This window comes from Rhagoletis pomonella, unplaced genomic scaffold (assembly GCF_013731165.1).
Source record: "Rhagoletis pomonella isolate Grant_MI unplaced genomic scaffold, Rhpom_1.0 Rhpom_scaffold_00015, whole genome shotgun sequence".
NCBI lineage: Eukaryota > Metazoa > Arthropoda > Insecta > Diptera > Tephritidae > Rhagoletis > Rhagoletis pomonella.
This window is the reverse complement of record NW_023458569.1, coordinates 1,310,002-1,330,197: the sequence shown is the minus strand read 5'-3', so window position 1 is coordinate 1,330,197 and position 20,196 is coordinate 1,310,002. Positions and strand designations below refer to the sequence as shown.

The 20,196-nt window shown below is 35.5% G+C and overlaps 1 protein-coding gene across 3 annotated transcripts in view; it reads right to left on the bottom strand.

The window, feature by feature from the left end:
* Positions 1-770: 770 nt before the first annotated feature.
* The window catches only part of LOC118749364, a 910,564-nt gene continuing 891,138 nt past the window's right edge, over positions 771-20,196 (bottom strand). For 2 of the 3 annotated variants that reach the window (XR_004994207.1, XM_036484160.1), the window contains exon 2: positions 771-2,561. Coding sequence is in view for 2 of the 3 variants with exons in the window: in XM_036484160.1 (XP_036340053.1) it covers positions 862-1,650 (789 nt within the window). In the remaining variant the exon portion in view is untranslated. Of the gene's footprint in view, positions 2,562-3,050; positions 3,148-20,196 lie in introns of those variants that run through there. The other variant, XM_036484161.1, reaches the window with a different exon arrangement.

The following is a 20,196-nucleotide window of genomic DNA, read 5'->3' as shown; positions in this document are numbered from 1 at the left end:
CATAATTATTTTTGCTACGACGACTATTGGAGCAAGCCATCCTAGCGGATCAAATAGCTTGGCGATAGCTTATAGTATCGCCCTTTTTGTAAGTGTATCGCGGTCCGCCAATGGTCTTGTAATGAAATAGAAAAGATCCGAATGGGCATTGCATCTTATGCCAAGAGCCTTAACCGTGCTGTTATCTTTGAATGCCAAAAAGTCTTCACTGAGTAGATCCGTTTTTTGGATGTCCTTGAGAATTTCCGCACAGTTTGAGGTCCATTTCCTTAGCGGAAAACCGGCTGACCGTAGCACTTCAGAGATTTCATCTCTTGCTTTTACGGTAGAGTCGATGCTGTAGTAGCATTTTCGTAGTATGTAAGATTAGGGTGTCCGTTATTTCCCAAGTTGATTTTTTTTTTCGCTGCCGCCCCCTGAAGTTCTAGTTTTTGTCCTAAAAAAAATTATCCAATCTAAATAAGCTCTTAATTTTCAATTTAAATCGTGCCAAAATCCTGTTACTTTTCCCATTAAAATATCATGGGATTTTTTTACTTTTTGCATTTAATTTTTTTTCTCCAAAATAAATGGACTTCTAACCTTGACAAAGACATAATCTAATACAAAATTTTGCGCTCTACAAAAAAGGTTTCATTGGTTTTTCGATAAAAATATTCCTTAAAAAGTTATACGCGGTTAAAGTTATGCACATAGCTTATAATCGTAATTATTTCAGTTTTATTGAATTTTTCTGTAATATAATCATTGAACTCATGAAAATTGTCATACAATTTTATTGACCAATCTTTTCAGTGACAATAACGGAAACAATGCATTACAACTAATATTACGATGTATTATTAATATTTTTTTGTCTTTTTAATCACGTTTCGTTGTTAAGCAGCTTTTTGTAGCGTTATGGTAAGTATCCTTGTATTCACGTACAACTTGTATTAAATAATGTTTTTGGTCTTCTTTAGTAGTCAAAATATTGATGTAATCTTGAGTCAACTGAACTGCTCTCTCAGCTACATCATTAATAACTTGCAGATTATTTACAATATCCAAACCTTCTAAGTAATCATCATTAGTTGACCATTTTTCAACATCACACTCTAAAAATTTTTTATTTATGTTGAATGGATCAAAATATTTACTCGAATTAGAATTAATAAAAAAGTAAATATCTCTTTTTTGTAAATTGATAATTTCACTGTCTGAATTCACTACGTAGCGTTTAGGGTAATCAAAATCCATATCTTCATGGCATTTTAATGCTTCAATCATTTTATGTTTCATAAAAATCGGTATATTCGGATCGAAAAAAGCCAGAGCAGCAGCTTCAGCATTCAAATACCACAAACGATTTTTGAATTTGTGCAAGACTGCTTCAGAAAGTTTCTTATCAATCGTCTTGTATTGATGTACAGTTTTTACAAAATTCAAGTCTTGATATGGAGCCGATGCTGCAAGAGGTGCCGTAAACCTAAATGGCACGTAAACAAATACTATGAATAAACAAATATCCAAAAGACTTTGTTGCAGTGCTCGATCTACCTCAAAAATGTCCCGGAAAATGAATATTTTCAGCGAATAGATCGCTTTTGACATCCAGCGGACATGGTGAAATGCTCCTGGTTTATAAAATTTCACACTATCAGCTTCCATCGTGCCAAGAAAAATTTGACACAACTCCAAAAGCTCTTTATAATCATCGCGAGGCAGAATTTCACTTAGAAAGTTTTTGATCGTTTCATTTGTTTTTTCAACTTTTGCTAACAGTTTTTTAGGAATTTTATTTCTTGTAAGACCGTTATTATATTTAGTTTGATCAATTACATTCCAAGTTTCCTGAAATTGTTTAAACAGAGGAACGTTTGGCCCATCAGTTCCCGGAAATTTTGTCACAAAAACAAAATTTAAGACCAATTCGTAGATGTGATGTCTACAAGGTAAATACAGAAGATCTTTTTGTAAAAACTGCTCTAAATTGGTTGCTGCTCCATTTCGACAAACAAGATTTGGATATTGTCAGATAATACCCATTCTTGTACACTCTTGAAAATTTCCTGAGCCTGAGTTATTCCTCTTCCAACCGGTAATGCCGGTACGTTTAATATTTTTTCAACGGTCATGCTTCGAATTATTATATGTAGGCACTCGGTCAACCTTTTTACTAGATAGTCCATCTGGTATTAATTTTCCATCCCAATGAACCACCGCAGCTCCAACCTCAGTGTCACCAAATAACTTCTTCATACGTTCAGCAGCATCTTTCCGAATTTTCGACCTACGTTCATTAAACGAAGTCTTGTTAAGAATTAAATTATCAGTATCTACTCTAAGGGCCATCGCGACAGCTGATATTATTCTTACGGAATTTCTATAAGAAATCTTACAATTGTCGAATGTAGCAACAACATGTTCCGTCAGAAAATTTATTGTTCCTCTCTCATTTTTCATTTGATAATTTCGCCCCTGTGCCTCAAACATTAAAGATGTGCTTTGCAAAAAGGCCGATGTTTCGCCACTTAATGGTTGCTCCGATGTACTTTTTGCGCTCGGCGGTAGAGTTATGTCTAAAAATTGAAAACAAAAAAATAGATATAGTGAGTTTTGTTTCATTAAGTCAATTATTCATTACACTTTTCATAAAATAGAATTTTCATACATAAAATAATTTAATTTATCAAGAGGTACACCAAGCACATGAATTAATTACCACAATCTGAACGATTGTTATCCGAGAGTGTTAAGTCGATATTATCAGTAGCTCGTTTCTGTAACAATTCTCTACCAAGGCGAATTGAGATATGAATTCGCCGCCCTGTAATCTACTGCTAATTAGTAGGTGAGAGTGACATATTTTCTCTACCAGTAGAGAAATAATCGGTAGAGAAAAGTTACAGAAACGGGCTACAGATGTTGATCGAGCTTTATCAATAGGTTGAGATGTAGTAGAATCAATATCTTCCTCAAAAACAAGTTTTTCTAAATTTAATAACAAAATTAGTGGTCTACAAGAAATTCTAATTTTCAATCATTGCAATTATTAATCATCAACATACCAGGTAACTTAAAAGATTATCATTTTTGTTAAAAGCACGTAAGTGATCCTTTTTGCTGTCCTTTGATTAGGGATGTTGCGAATGTGGAATTTTAGACATCCGCGGATGCGGATGTTTAAAAGCTAACATCCGCGGATGCGGAAGCGAATGCGGATGTCAAGTATTTTTATTAATACCTCGCTTTTATTAGCTCGGGATGTAACTATGTAATATTGATGCGCCTAAAAGATGCAGCGATTTCCATTCTCAAGTTACATACCTGATGACCGTACCCTGTGGGGAAAATCTCTAGTTCTGAACTGGGGCGCTTCTAGTACATTTAGACCCAGTACTGGTTCGCGACAAATCTCTTTTGCATGCAAGCAACTGGCGAATTTAACATGGCGATGTCCTAGGAAGTGTCAATTGCCGCCCGCTGCATCCCTTTTTCGATAGTTCCGAAATAGTCCTAAATTCTATAGTTCCGAACCAGTTCTAAAATCGACAGACGAAAGAAAAAAGTATCATGATTTTTCAATCTTTTCGGTTCTTCCGTGTGTGATTTTACATTATTTTCAAAGAAACATTTTTTCAAATTTGAAATTAAATTTGTTTGAATGATTGTAAGAAATGTACGTTTACATACCTTTGGCTGTAGCTGACTTTGCAGAAGTGCTCGCTGTTATTGGTTAGATTCCAGTAGGCCCCAAGATGTTAATATGTTAACACAAAGCTTTGTTTTGTATTACCAAACTATGAAATAGCATCTGCGAAGCACAGAAGAGAAGCGTATTTGAACGAAAAAGCCGCCGAGCACATATCTATGTAGAGTAAACAAGCCCACCGCTGCATCCCTTATTCGATAGTTCCGAAATAGTTCTAAATTCGACAAATAGGATCTAGTTCGTTTTGCATCCCTTTTTCTATAGTTCCGAACCATTTCTAAATTCGTCACTTTAGATATAGATTTCTAGTGAAAAAAAAGAAAAAATTAGTTTCTTAAAAGTACCACTTTTCGCCGATTTTGGACTGGTGGGGATCTAGTTCCTATCGGACTAGTTCGTTTTTGGCGATGAAGACCTAGTACGGAACTAGAAATTTGATTCCCTAGTCCGCGGTTTCCCTACAGGGTACGAATGGGAACTGCTTTAAACTTCCATTCTTAAAGACACCTGAGGACCAGTGTTGCCAGAACTTTTTGGGCCGACCGGCTAGATTGGCAAAAAAAAGCGGCTAAAAACGGCTAAAATGTTTTAGTGAAAATCCATATGCTTTATTTAAATAAATCGCAAGAAACGAAAGACTAATTAAAACCATTAATTTATATCGAGTGTATATTCCTCATCATCAAATGAATCACTATTGTATATATCACCTGAATTCATTAATTTTAAGAGATCGTCATCTACAGTAAAATTATGGCAGCATTTTTCTTCACGTTTTGAACCGGTTCTTATATATAAAATAGCGTTTAACGTTTTAACACACATTGGATTTCTTTGCTTAGTTTTTATTATATTCATTGAACTAAATATTCGCTCTACTTCTGCATTAGTTATAGGCAAAACAAGAAAACTAAAAACTAGGTTGCAAAGGTCAGCAAAAGGGTTTTCTCCTAGGGCATTTCGAAATTGATAAACTTCGGCCCAAAAATTTACAGTTGAGTCTAAATTACTCCAGGTATGTAACGTTAACCGTTGCTATTGCATCTCTATGGATGTTATTTCGTCGGCGTTATATTTGTGTTTTTGTTGCTGTAGTTGAACTAATACTTTTGGTTTAATTACTCTTAATGCATTTCCAACCGAAAAAAGTCAATTTTTTTTAGTGTGGCAATATTTGTAGGGAGGCGTTGGCGTAATTCCTTTATTAAAGTGATAATGAAATAGCGACCATTTTCTCGAATTATTTTCTCGGCTTCGTGGTCAAAAGCGTTTGTGCTTACTTTTGTTTTTAAATATTCTTCAAAACTGTGAAAAAACTGAGGAATAGAGCAAGGTATGGTTCCAACGGGGAGCATATAGGATCAAATGTGTCCGCGCTAATAACCACTAGGGAGCATAGATGCGAAAGTAAAACATTGAGTTCATTAAAAATCTTCATTAGGTCTGCATTATTGCTTTCGAACAACTTGTTTACTTTTTGCACCTGAAAATTAGGCAAATAGTAAAATCGGCTAAAAACGGCTAACTTTTTTTTACAAACCGGCTAACAAATCGGCTGCCGGCTAAATCGAATTTTCTCCGGCTGGTTGCTATCAAAACCGGCTAAATCTAGCCGGAAAACGGCTAAAATGGCAACGCTGCTGAGGACAGTACGAATGGAAATTTTAATAGCGAGGTTTTAATTTTTTAAACTATAATTTTATTAAGAAATAATTTAGGTGATTTAATAATAACTAGTATCACCCCGTTGTCGAAATTCGACCACCTCACTTTTTTACACAATTTTTCATTTTGCTTGGGAAGTTTTTATGTCCATCATCACCTGTTGATCGTCTAGGTCTCTTATATTTTTTGGTGGAGTAATATACATTATGTTAAATAATTTTGAAATTCATAGCAGCAGTAGGGAGGAACAGATTTGTATGGGATTTCGTTAGCGTATTAATATATAGATAATAATAGATTGGCGCTTACCCATATGGTAGTGTTTGGCCGAGCTGTCGGCCGCTATGGTGTAGTGGTAAACAGTGCGCGCTTCAACTCCGAAACGCCTGGGTTCAAACCCTGGTCAAAGCAACATCGCCAAAAAATATAGAAAAAAGGTGTTTTCTTAACAGCGGTCGTCCCTCGGCAGGCAATAGCAAACCTCCGAGTGTATTTCTGCCATGAAAAAAAGCTTCTCATAAAAATTTAATCGCCGTTCGGAGTCGGCATAAAATTGTAGGCCCCTCCCCTTTGTGTGACAGCATCAAGGCGCACGCCACAAATTGGAGGAGAAGCTCGGGCAAATTAGGTGATTTAGGTAAATAAAAAATTGAAAGGTTAGACATTTTTTATAATGTTTTTTTAGTGCTTGAATTTAAAAATTGGAACTTTGTATTCAATAAAAACTTGTTATTAAAAAGTAATGTTGCCTTTTCGGGTTACAGTCTGTTTCTTAAAGGGTCGTAAATCAAGTCTGCGCCACTAAATAACTACCCGTTCGAGGCGACAAACTTGATAAAACTTGAAGCTTGACAAAATTGTAAATTATTTTCGATTGACGCTGCACCAGTTGAGAGGACTTTCAGTTATATTAATTTTTTTATTGCGGTGCAATAATTCCCTTTTTAGAATTGCATCGGGAATGCAAATGTCGGATGTATCCTCCTGACTTTCATCTTCACAATCTAGCATCGTTGTTTAAACACCGCTGTTTTCCAAAGAATTCTTCATTCTCATTCTTTTGGTTCTTTCTGAATTTGGAGAGCCTGTAACGTCATCGACGTTTTTCGATTTTAGTTTTTGTAATTCATTTTTAATCTGTTCTTCTGCACTTGCACAATATTCCAGGGACCAAAAGTAACAGTTATATTTTTTCAGGAGTTAAACTTGGCCAAATATTTTTGATTCCGAAATAAAAGTCCTTTCCGGATAATAAGCAAACCACTCGTCCAAATTAAACACGTTTGGTATCATATGAAAGAGGACTGATATAGCTTTTAAACAGAAATAAGGAACCAACGTGACCACCTCTATTTATATTTTTTTATAATTTCTATGGTAATTAGTTAACATATTTAATTGAAATATTTTTCAATAGGTGGCTTTTCTCGTTTAGAAGTATCAGTTTTAAAACTATTTAGGTCCTCTTTCATTTGATACCAAACTTGTTTAATTTGGATAAGCGGTTTGTTTATTACCCGGAAAGGACTTTTATTTTGGAATAAAAAATATTTGGCCAAGTTTCACTCGTTAAAAAAATAACTGTTATTTTCGGTCCCTTCAATAGTCGCATTCGCAAAAGATTATTGCGAATGCGAAAGCGAATGCGAATGTTAAATTTAATGCGGAAGCTCCGCGGTTGCGAATGCGAATACGAATATTCGCAACAACCCTGCCTTTGATAATGTAAAAAATCTGCCGTGAAACTATCAACTGTATTTTGAGTATCACCATGAGCAATATCAAATAATTTTTCAAGACATTCGGAAAACTCAAGCTCGCGCCCTTGATTTGAGCTTTTTTGTAAATATCTGTACGAGGTATAGAGTTTTTCTAATTTTTTCACACATCGATCTTTTTTTGTACTGGAATCCCAGCTCTGCTCCAAAATTTGCACACTTCTTCTAGAACTATTAAGTAACTGGCTGCAAGTGTTTTTTTTATTGTCTGGTATGATAATATAATAATTTCAGAACTTGTTTATTGATTGGTAACTTATCTCCGCTAATCGTGTCACTCGTTTTACCCAAAAGAAACACTTGATCACGTAAAGTCATCGATTGAGTCATTTTCAATAAATTAATTTCAAGTTAAATAAGGATTTAATTATGTAAGTTATAATTCCGTAGGCTGAGCGTAAGTGGTAAAGGATAGAGTCGAATAATTTGTTAATTCAATAAATCTTTTGATTGAATCCAATACTTTTTATCACGTATAAATGTATCAAAATAAAATCACTACATAACTTATCTTGATACAAGTTATATTTAATAGAAAAAACTACTCTAAATTTGCTTATTCTTTTTAATTGAAACGCACGTTTACGAACACTGAAAGACAATGAAACAATAACCTTAAACTATAATTTTGTGCTGTTGATCATAGATGGTGCAATATTAGTGTTCCATATTAAAGTTGGCAGAGAAATACTTATCGTTTTATCGAATATATGAATCTAGATTCTCTTTCAGTCAAAATCAAAAAGCGCAATTACAATTTGCAGTGAATGATAGAAAAATTTGATTATAAGCTATGTGCATAACTTTAACCGCGTATAAATTTTTAAGGAATATTTTTATCGAAAAAACCAACGAGACCTTTTTTGTAGAGCGCAAAATTTTGTACTAGAATATGTCTTTGTCAAGGTTAGAAGTCTATTTATTTTGGAGATAAAAAATTAAATGCAAAAAGTAAAATAATCCCATGTTATTTTAATGGGAAAAGTGACAAGATTTTGGCACGATTTAAATTGAAAATTAAGAGCTAATTTAGATTGGATAATTTTTTTTGGGACAAAAACCAAAACTTCAGGGGGCGGCAGCGAAAAAAAAATCAACTTGGGAAATAACGGACACCCTAATCTTAGATGCTATTGGGGAAGAACTTTCTACATCGTCAGCCAGTTGTAAAATGGTCCTTATCGCGGGGTGAGGAGCACAATTAATCCCGAAAGTGACAGTCTTTAATACGTATAGACTTACAGGTTCGTTCGGGTTTGTACGGAAAACTATCCGCTGATATTTGGTATGGTTGCTATCCACCCAAATTTGTCGGTACATCTTCTCGATGTCACTATTAAAAACGTATCTGTATAACCTCCAGCGGAGTATAAGGATCGGAAGATCTGCTTAGCGAACTGGACCTGGGAGAAGTACATCGTTCAGACTTGTGCCATTAGCCGTTGAACAGCGTGGTGAGGCAAAAAGTAGTTATCAGTAGTTATCTGGACATGTGTCCTAGTGATTCATATTCAGCTAGTACCCTATTATACTCTTTTTGTAGGACGGTATCCTTTGCAAGCCGTGTCTCATTCCGGAAGAACTGAGAGCATGCTTTTTTAAGAGAAGGGCCTAGGCAGATATTTGCGGAAAATGCCTGCCTAAATGGTAGCGAGACTACGTATTTTCCGTCTTCTCGTCTACGAGTTGTCTTCCGATAAAGTTCATCACAGTATTTGTCGTCTTCGTTCAAGCTTTTGTTTTTTGATATGTCTTCTAGTTCCCAGAATGCAGTATGCTTGTCCAAAGCAACTTCACTGTGATACGAAACTATATTGTTGGTTGGATTGGGTGCATCTGTGCAAATGGTTAATATCCACCCGAACACGGTTTCTTGGGCGAGAAGTGTACTGAGTACAATTTTCTTCAGGCCGCATAAAATAGTTTGGGGATAAATATCTCCGCCAAGTACGAGGTCTACGTCTTCATTAACGTAGAACCGTTTATCAGCTAGAACAAGACCTGGAAATGCCTGCATAGTCATGGCGCTGATATGACAGGATGGTAGATTTCCAGTTAGTTTTGTTAGGACGAGCACCGTTGCATGCAGGCTGAACAATGGATCAACTGGGTATCGAAGTTCTATGCTGCATGCCTCTTTGACCTGCGCAGAGGTTGCATTCGTAACGCCCGAGACTTGGGCATGCATCCTCTTAGCTGGCAGGTTGATTCTGCGTTTGAGTCGTTCTGTTATGAACGAACACCTCAGAACCAGAATGAATAAGTGCTCGAGCAGTAAAATCTGTGCCATTGAGACGTATATTTACGCGAGCTGTTCCTAGGAGCACACCTGAATTCGTTTAGCATAACAATACTTAACGTTTTTGCTTTTATTGTTATTAGTTCTATTATTAAAGCTGCGCTTTGCTTGAGCCTGTTGAGAGGATGATGCAGTGTTATTGGCAGGTCCAGTCGGCGTGCGAGCCGCTGTTGCCTTTTGCACATTTGTCTGAATATGCAGGAGTGAGTGATGTTGCGAGTGGCACGTGCTGCAATTAAAGGGGCTTGTGCACGGTTTGTGCAGCACTCAAACAATTCAGGCAACTGTTGTTGCTCTTTAAGAAATTAAACCTCTCATCAGGCGTAAGCTTCAAAAATTTGGAACAGCGGCGTAGTTTGTGCTCATTCGTTTTGCACATTGTGCAAGTGAACTTGGTCACGCTTGCTTGGAATGCATCAAGTCTTTTGGTATAGGCTTCTGTAGGGTTTTTGGTGTTTTGCGGCTTTGGCGCTTTAACCGCTTTTGTACTCTTTAACCTGTAAGGGTTTCCAGGGTTTGAAACCTGTTAGATAGGAACGTGTCCATATCTTCCCACTTCGTTAAGTGGTCTATGGTTTGCTCCCATAGAGCCAAAGTACTGTCAGGCAATTTAGTAGAGCAAAGATATACAATAATTGCGTCCCAATTTGAAATGTTAATATGATGACATTGTAGGGATGGCAAACAATTGTTAATATCGCGCTGTAATCTTTTTATTGAGCTACCACTCTCACCATCAACGGAATTAAGATTAAACAGAATTTTTAATTGTGTATTATTGAGGATACGCTTATTTTCGTATCGCTCACACAAATTGTTCCACGCTGTGGCGAAACCTTCATTAGTCATAAGGCACTTATTCACAATGTCTTTGGCTTCACCTCTGGTTTTTTGGTTAAGATAATATAGCTTCTCAACTGGAGTAAGCTCCTGATTCGAGATGTAAATGGCCGTGCGCATATCTTGAAATGTTGGCCAAGACAGATAATCGCCTTTGAAAACATCGGTATCACACGGTGGAAGGTGAATATTGTGTTTTCGCATAGGCTTCTACGCGGAAACGACTGAATGGATTTGCATGAAATTTTTCCAGCAGAGAGCTTATGACGTACAGTGGAAAATAGGCGAATTTTTTGGAAAAGTTGCCACCTGTAAAAAGTTTAATTAAATTACATCCCGTTCTTCTTTTGCTAGTTTCTCAGCCTGAGCAGCCAAAGACGACATGTAATTTACATAACTAGCAAACGCGTCTCTATTTATTTTTCTGTATGTCCTCTTATCTTCTTGTGGAAACTCTTCAGAGGTGTTGAGGGCATCGTAAGCTAGTTTTGTTTTCTCTCACAGAGCTCTGAGTTCTTCCTGCTTCGCAATGACATGCTTATTTTGCTCTGATATTGGCGAAGCAAGAAAGTCGGACTCGAATTCTGCCACTTCTTCCGCTAAGCTCATGAATGAATCCATTGTGAGGTTGAAGATGGGTTTAAACCAACAGAAAGAACAGGAGTTCGTTAAAAATTTAAAAATCTTTTCGAAGATTTGATAATGCTAAAGGCAAATATGTAGCAGATTATTCGAACCTGTTGACATTTTCAAAAAGAAATGGTTTGCCGTTAGATTAAAATACCAAACCGCCAAAGAGTGTAAAATATCTCCACAATTAAAATATTTGTTATTTTTGCAATTCTTTATTTTATTTTTTTTCAGCAAAGGTTATGGATATATGTCAATTTGATACGTGCATGAAAATAAAACTCGCCACCCAACTGTGCACATATATACGTGTAGATATATGTATTTCTAGGGACCAGCAGCGTCCTTATAAACCAATAAAATGTGTGCCGATCAAAAAGCAATAGAGCCCAGATGCAACAAAGTGACTTTGTGAAAGTGATTAACGTAAATTAAAAGGCTAGTTGTGAAAAGACCCCGGTGATTACTTTGAATTAAAAAGGCCAATTAACATGCAAATTGCAAAAGTGAGGTTATGTGTTCACAAACCAATGATAAGTGAATCGTGAAGAGGTTAGTGCAACAAATTGACTACTTCTGTAAAACTAATATAAAAGTGAGTTTAATTTAATGACGGTAGCAAGAAAGTCGGAAATCAAAAAAACTGATGTTGCAACTAATTTTAAAATGGATATAACACTTTTCACTGTCGCGTGTGTGTACACTTTAAATCAATCTTCGCTGTTGCCACTCGAATGTGGAGAATAACATGAACACGATATCACGATATCTGATGCTTTCACAAAATAACTGCTTATAAGGCTATCTCATGCACTCGCGTATTTTTATATTTCGTGATTTGATGTCGTTATTTTTTCACAAAATATGTTTATATTGTGGTAAAGGGCACTGAACCACGTACCTTGCGATTGGTTGGTTTCAATGTTTAGTTGTGGCGGTATATAAGGAGTTGAATGCTGGAAAAGTGTTGTTTGGTGACGAAGAACTTTTAAATTTGTGGCGCAGACGTCCTGTCCTTGTATTATTCGCTGTTGTGGCAGACCCAATTTGGTTGTGGCAAACTGTCTTTGAAAAAGACGGTGGACTGTATTTCTGTGGTTTCGCTGGTATTCCAATGATCACACGGTCCCAAAATGGCGCTGGCAATATTTTATGGTAAGCTAAGTCGGACGGCTCCGAATGGACCAAATGTTTATACGGGGGCGTTTGGGAATAACGCTGTGGAAATAAGTGGCCTGGTAGCTGATGTGCTCGCGCTGATCTTCTAAACCGAAGTGAAGTAAAAGGTTTACGAGACCTTAACTCGGACCGCCGCACAGTAACTGACGTTAAGAGGAAACTTATTGAAAGTTCATTATCCGGCGGGATATTATAGTTAACCGCGCGTATTAATACATGTACGTATGTATGTGTTTGTGTATACACATAGCCATATGCTTGTACAGACGTACATATGCTGGCATTAGGGCTGTTCGAAAACAAGTATTATTCAGGCTGAAGACCTAAAATATTACCGTAAGCTGTCAATGTATAAATAACTAAATAAATGCGCATAAATAAATAGTCAAATAATTACAGATGTAATCAAGTATATAGAAATAAATGAATAAATAAATAAATAGATGTGTATAAATAAATAGTCAAATAATTACAGATTTAGTCAAGTATATAAAAATAAATGAATAAATAAATAACTATACATATAGACAGGCCTTGCACACATGGTAAACATCTAACATTTAATTACGACATAAACAAAAAGATTTTATTTCGCGAAAATATCTATAGCGTGGTATACCCCGATCTTTTTACCGCTAGAATCCCCGAGCTCGTACATAGAATTCCCTATTACTCTCAATACTATGCACTTTATTTATTTCGGGGCCGACTTGGAATTATAGTTGCCAATTTGCGAACCTTGTTTAAAGTTATGGCGGTATACCACTTGTCCGATTTGAAACCTAACTTCTCTACTCCTAGTGTTGTAAAACCTTTTACTTCGGTCTTGTGCTAACTTCAACTCCCTCTTAAGTTTGTCCATATAAGCTGCATTCTATCGCTAGTAGCCTCCACTTCGCAATCAACATCTCTCAGCGAGCCCAGCTTCCGGTATAGTTGGTATGATGCAGCATGCTGTATCATAGGCATACCGAAAGTGGGGTGATACGGCGACATGTTGATGGCTGAGTGAGTGGCACTTCGAAGCGCGAAGGCCGCGTCACTAACGTGCCTATCCCAGTTCTTCTGGTTATCTTATCTTACTAATATTATAAATGTGAAAGTTTGTATGTTTGGATGTTTGGGAAGTCATCACGCCGAAACGACTGAACGGATTTGCATGAAATTTGGTACGCAGATAGCTTATGGGCTAGATTGGTTAATAGGATATTTTTTAAGAGTTGCCACCTGTTAAAAAAGTTTAATTTATTTAATATGCGGGAACGACTGAATGGATTTGCATGAAAATTTGCACACAGATAGCTTATGACCTAGATTGGAAAATAGGCTACTTTTCTTAAGAGTTGCCACCTGTTAAAAAAGTTTCATTAAAATAATACGCGGAAACGACTGAATGGATTTGCATGAAATTTTGCCAGCAGAGAGTTTATGACCTATAGTGGAAAATAGGCGAATTTTTGGGAAAGTTGCCACCTGTAAAAAGTTAAATTAAATTAATTCGCGGAAACGACTAAATGGATTTGCATGAAATTTTGCACACAGTTAGCTTATGACCCAGGTTAGAAAGAGTTGAAGAGTTGCCACCTGTTAGAAATGTTTAATTTAATTAATACGCGCAAATGAGTGAACTGATTTGCATGGAAGTTTTCACACAGATAGCTTATGAGCTAGGTTGAAAAATAGGCTACTTTTTTTTAAGAGTTACCACCTGCTAAAAAAGTTTAATTAAATTAATACGCGGAAAAGTCTGAACGGATTTGCATGAAATTTTGCAAGCAGATTGCTTATGACCTACAGTGGAAAATAGGCTAATTTTTTTGGAGAGTTGCCACCTGTTAAAAAAGTTTTAATTAAAGTAATACGCGGAAACGACTGAACAGATTTGCATGACATTTCGCACAGAGATAGCTTATGACCTATGTTGGAAAATAGGCTACTATTTTAACAGTTATCACGTATTAGGAAAGTTTATTAAATTAATACGCGTAAATGACTGAACCGATTTGCATGAAAGTTTGCACACAGATAGCTTATGACCTAGACTGGAAAATAGGCTACTTTTTTAAGAATTGCCACCGGTTTGAAAGTGAAATTTTGTTTAAAGATGGTTTATGACCTGGATTGAAAAATAGGCTACTTTCTTAACCGGTTTTCCGATCAGAACGAAATTTAGTACACTTACTACAGGTTTCGGAAGGATGGTCTTAGACTGAAAGTAAGTCCGATAACTCAAGGCCCCTCCCATACAAATTGGAATTTTCATATTACATACATATCTCTGGAAGTATTTGTGGGAGAGAACTGAAACTTGGTATAGTGATATGTATGTGAAATCAATGATGGCATTAATCGATTGATGTTTTAATCAGTCAGTTAATTCGATTAATTCAATCTGATTACAGTTAATCATGATTAATTTTAATCTGACTAAATAGTTAATCGTAACCGCGATTAAAAAATAAATTTTTAATTGTTAACTCTTAATTTGATCAAGTAGGTTTGGTGATTAATTAAGTTATGCTGGAATTTCCCTGTGCACATAAAGCAAGTTAATCCGGTATGGCTAAGTCGGGCTTCCTCATCAATCTAAGCAATTTGGTGTGCATTTTCATTAAGATATATACCAACAAACGTTTTACAAACTAGGTTTGTAAAAGTTCCCAGTTTATGTATTACTAATAACAATAATTATAATTTTTTATATTATGTGCTTTTTATAAGCGTAAAACACAAAATAATTACTATAACTGGTGTTTGGTTTCAAACTCGGACAAACTAGACATGTTCATATTGACGGAGAAAAATGGACGTTTTTGAAAAAGAGGCGTAGCACCTTCCATACTGACTGAAAGTTTCATATTGCATATCTCTTCAAATGTTTGAGGTAAAGCACTCAAGCTTGGTATGGAAATACATATGTACATATGTATTATGTGAAACTAATACCATACTGATGGAGCAAAATGAGAGTTATTGGAAAAGGTGCTGTGGCAACTCCCATGCAAATTTATTTTTCTATGCTGCATATCTCTGGAGGTGTTTATTGCAGAGGACTGGAACATGACACCGAGATGTGTATACAAAATTAATTCCATACTCATGGAGAAAAATTTGCGTTTTTCGAAAAGGGGACATGGTTCCTCCCGTACAAATTTACTGTTTTATACTGCTTATCTCTAAAGGTGTTCAAGGTAGAGTACTGGAACTTGGTACTGGGGTATGTAAAATCTGTTCTAACTTCATGGAAGAAGATTCGGGTCATAAGAAAAAGGGGCGTGGCACTTCCAGTACAAATTTACTTTTTCTTGCCACATATCCCTGGAAGTGTTTGTGGAAGAATACTGGAACTTGGTATGGAGTTGTGAATGCAAAATGTATGAATTGCTCATGGAAAAAATTTGAGTTATTAAAAAAGGAGGCATGTCGCCTCCCATACATACTAAAAACTTCTTAATACATATCTCTGGAAGGATAGATAATCTCTCGAAGTATTTTAAATTTTTTATGGAGATTTATTTTATAAGTGCCGTACTGACAGAATAAATTTCATTAAATGGGAAAGGGAGAGCCGGGTTCGGCCTTATAATCTAAAGCTCTCTTGAGGCATTTGCTACAGTAATGAGAAGTGGTATTTTATCAAGGTCAGGTTACTAAATTTGAGTTGGAAATATTTAAGCCCACCGTGGCACCTCCAAGAAGGTTACACGTTCACGCGTCGTATACTGGAACCATTTTAAGGTAAACTTAGAGGGATTGATATCTTTCGTATGCCTAGCGCGCAGACGAGATTTTATAATTTCATAGTTTTAAACGGCCTAAATACCTTAACTCGCTTAAAAAATAACGAGCTATAACGAAATGGGCACAGAAATAAAATCTAACATCATTAAATTATTTTTCATATTTGTATAAAAGCGCGGGTTGAAACCCGCGGGTGTAAGCTAGTCTTTAATAAATGACCTAATAATTTGTAACACGGATCTGTTCACTCTTACTCCCGCGTTACCCTGGGGAGAGTAAAACGCGGTTTTCACGTGTGTCGTGCCGTATCCATTAGGGCGGGTCGAAAATCTAATTTTTCTCAAATGCCTTGGTAATAGTTTTCATGAATCATGAAGTCAACAAAAAGCCTGCAAAATATAAGTATTTTATTTTAATTGTATGAGCCCGCGCATCGACCGCCAAGTGACCCACAGCACACTAGTCGAATAAGACCAATTCTTGTTAAAAATTCTGGGTTCGGCAAAAAATTTTGGTGCATATTATTAGATAATGAAACCTTTAACACAAAAGATAAAGTCAAATATCATTTCTCGCAGCCCTTTAGCTTATTGCAAATCTCAGAGTTATCTGTTTTTAATAAAATTTTAATTGTTATCTTGATAATTGCACTGGCTTATAGTCAAAAGATGTAAGTAACAGCATTAATATTTCTGACGTGAATTTAGGTCGCTGGTTCCAAATATTCTAATTTTTTTTTTTAATATTAGCTGCAGTTTGTGCATTTTTGCAAATTTAGGAACAATTTCGGTAGCTCTTATAGAAAAGCCATTATTTTCCATCATCGTGGAAAAATTTTGTTTATGAAAACGAGTATGGAAACACTGAACAGGCACAACTTCTAGACACACTAATTAGTTTACTTATGTTTATATATACGATATAAAAATTGCAATATATAGGAAAATGACAAAAAAAATTGATCAACATTTTTTTATTTAAAAAAAATTTGTTTATAATCTGAACGATTTTCATCATATAATTATCATAAATCAGTAACAGTAAGTCTCGCCTTCAATTTGGTAATTATTACGAACCGATCGAGTAACATTTACTAAAGTTATATCGAAAAACTTAAGGCTCATTCCACGGTAATCGATACCGAATGAAACGAAAATAAACTTAAGAATTTGACTGTATTATTGCTAGTAAGTAAGAGTAAATAAATCTAACTTTCAAGACTGAAAGCCAAAATTCCGAAATTTATCTCAAAATTAGGTATTTTTTTACTTTAGGTTGTACCATTTACAATCCAATATGAGAGGTTAATTTTTTTCAAAATTTACAAGACTGATTTTCGTAGTCTATTATCTTTTTTGCATTGTTTAAGCCATTAGTCGAGAGAACAAATCGTTAGCATTGTAACGGTGTAATTTCAAAATTTTTCGGGCAAGTACAAAATATTTTATTATATATTGAAGCAAAGCATATTTTAATGTCACGCCCGTCACAAAATACACAAACTAGTTATTTTTGAAGGAAACACATCTTGGACAGTGTAAAAAAGCTGACGAAAGTAACACTATGACACAGAGGAATATGTGCGAATTGCTTTTAAGTATTTACATGCTTTTATTTTCGAAAAAAGAGCCGATTATATTGGTCACGCCCGTCACATGTCACACCCGTCACAATTTAAAGTTTGATAAATTTCAATAAACTCGGCCAGGGACTGCTACCGCTACTTATCTGCTAATCTGAAATGTGTCATATATCTGTTTGTGACCAGCGATGATAAAGCTAATCATAAAGATATGTTGCTCGAGAGATGGGAAAATTTAAGCTATGCTGACACGGATAAAAAGAAACCATTACTTCGCTTGTCAGGGAAAAAACAATATCTAAAACAGTTTTTAAAGGTAACGGACTCGGTTTGATAGTTAACAGCCTCATATTATTTAAAAATAAGATACTTTACAATTACTCACGCATACAATGGAGATGAAGAGTCCTATAAAGGATTATCCCCTCTTTAGGTGGCAGAATCTTGTACGTGTTCGTAAAATCCGATTTTAAAGTTAGTTTAGTTGTCTAATAATGTGTATTTATGTATTCATGCTCAACTTGTCACACCCGTCACAAAGTCTCGTCACACCCGTCACAGTTGAATTCGGAACATATAATCTATAATTTCCAATAGAGGTAAGCAACTTTGGCGTAAATGTTGAGAATGTTTATTTAACTATACAATGAACTATTTAAAACCATAAGCAGAAGACATAATTAGCATAAAAACTCTGATGCAAGTAAGTAGTAGCTAATTTGGTTTACGTACTCATCACGCCCGTCACAGTGACTAAAATTCAGATACTCGTTCGGAGTTAAATTATTTTTGAATTTCTTTTTCTAGGCATTGTGTAAATCTCGGAAACCTCTTAGAAAATACTCCTTTTAAAGAATTTTATATTACAGTTTAAGAATTAAGCCCTAAAATGTGAGTTGAAATGTCACACCCGTCACCGTGGAATGAACCTTAAGTATCCAGTCTTTTTTCAAAAAAATGTCTCTTCAATTGAATAAATAACCCTTAGATGAAAGAACCGGATTACAGAAAAGTGTGCGAGGGAGTGACTTTTTCGTTCAAGCTGAATGCAAAGCAATATCGTCCAACTGGAGAGTCCTCAAAAGGATTTCCCAGGATATGTTAAAGATTTTCCTGCAGTCACTTTTCCACATAATGGAATGAACTAAAATATTTAAGTATGTATATCGAAACACTTATTGCACGTCCCCTACTTTCATATAACGGTAAATTTTGAAAACGTGAAAAATGTGCTTCTTCGGTGACTAATGAAACCATTCCGCACCAATTTTCAAGACTGCATAAATGGACTTAAAATGGGCGTTTCTCAACCTAATTGTATTATGTTAATGTATGTAACTACTTATTTGCTTGAAACTACTATTAACTTATCAAACGATTCCTAATCTTGGACAATACATGTTTGACTTCATTCACCACGATCTTGAAAACTAACCAAATCGGTGTGACCGAGTCAATAATCCTTTTAATATTATATAAACATAAGAAAATATTAAAACGTATGAAATAAATTTCGTCTCACTTTTTTGTATTTTTCACTTGGTTACTGAAGTAATGAAGAATTGAAAATTCATAAGGGAAAATTATAGTTTTTGTAAGATTTATCTTAATATGTTAAAAATTTGTAGACTTATTGAAAAATGATGAATGAACGTGAGGTACTAAATTTAATAACCTTTAATTTGATATATCGTCCCGTTTATAACAATTAACGCATTCCATAGATATTACAAGCAAAAGTTTAATTTTCAAAATTATTACACTTTGATTTGACTGCGCGGGCTAAAGATAAGTTTTAAATTGATCTCTCGTGACCAATAACAATTGGCTTGGAGCTAAGACATTATAATATTACTATTACAATTGGGTCAAATACCTTTTATTTCGTCCCATACAAAATCGACCCAGACTAGTATCCATCCAAGAAGTTGTGGAACATTTCAGAGACAAATTGTTAACACCCTTTTATTAGCTTCACCTGTATGTTTGTATGTATGTATGTTTGTAACCGACTCCTTCGGACTCGATTTTGACCCACTTTAAACGGACAGATTTAATTCAAACTTTGTACACTTATCAAGAATCAGCGACAATATAATAATTTCATAAATTTATCTCATTATCCTGATTAGGATCGCCAGGGTTAAATAATTTCCTCACACAGCCTCTGTGTGAGAGCAAGTGAGACAACTACGCTGTCTGCGCATGCGTACCGTCTACTTACTTTCCGACTCGAGCACTCGGCTTATTAGTGTTAATACATTCTGTCCCTATCAGTTGCACAGTTGGCCAAGCGGGCTAAGGCGCAAGTCGTAGGCGCGAGACAACGAACTTACCAGTCATGATTTCAAATCCCGTCTATGGCTGAAAATAAATGATGTAACGCTATCTTCCACTGCTTGACCGCGGTACTGACATTAATTGCAAAGATGAATTTGGCAATACGCCACTTCTTTTAGCAGTAGAAAATAATCATTTCGATGCTGTACGAGCATTATTCAATCGCGGAGCCGATTGTGAAAAATAATTTAAATGTTACACCACTGAGTCTCTCTGGTTATATTGGCAAAATAGAATTTTTTGAATATCTTCTAAATCGGGGTGCCACTGTTAATATAACTTGTACTATTAATGACTTAGAGGATTACTCGTTGCTGCACCTCGCAGTCATTAGTAATAGTAATCACGGAAAAAGGATGGTCGAGTATCTTCTAAAAAATTAAAAATAAATATAGTTTAAAAAAAAACTAAAAAACACGCTTTTAAAGCATATCAAACTAAAAAGTAA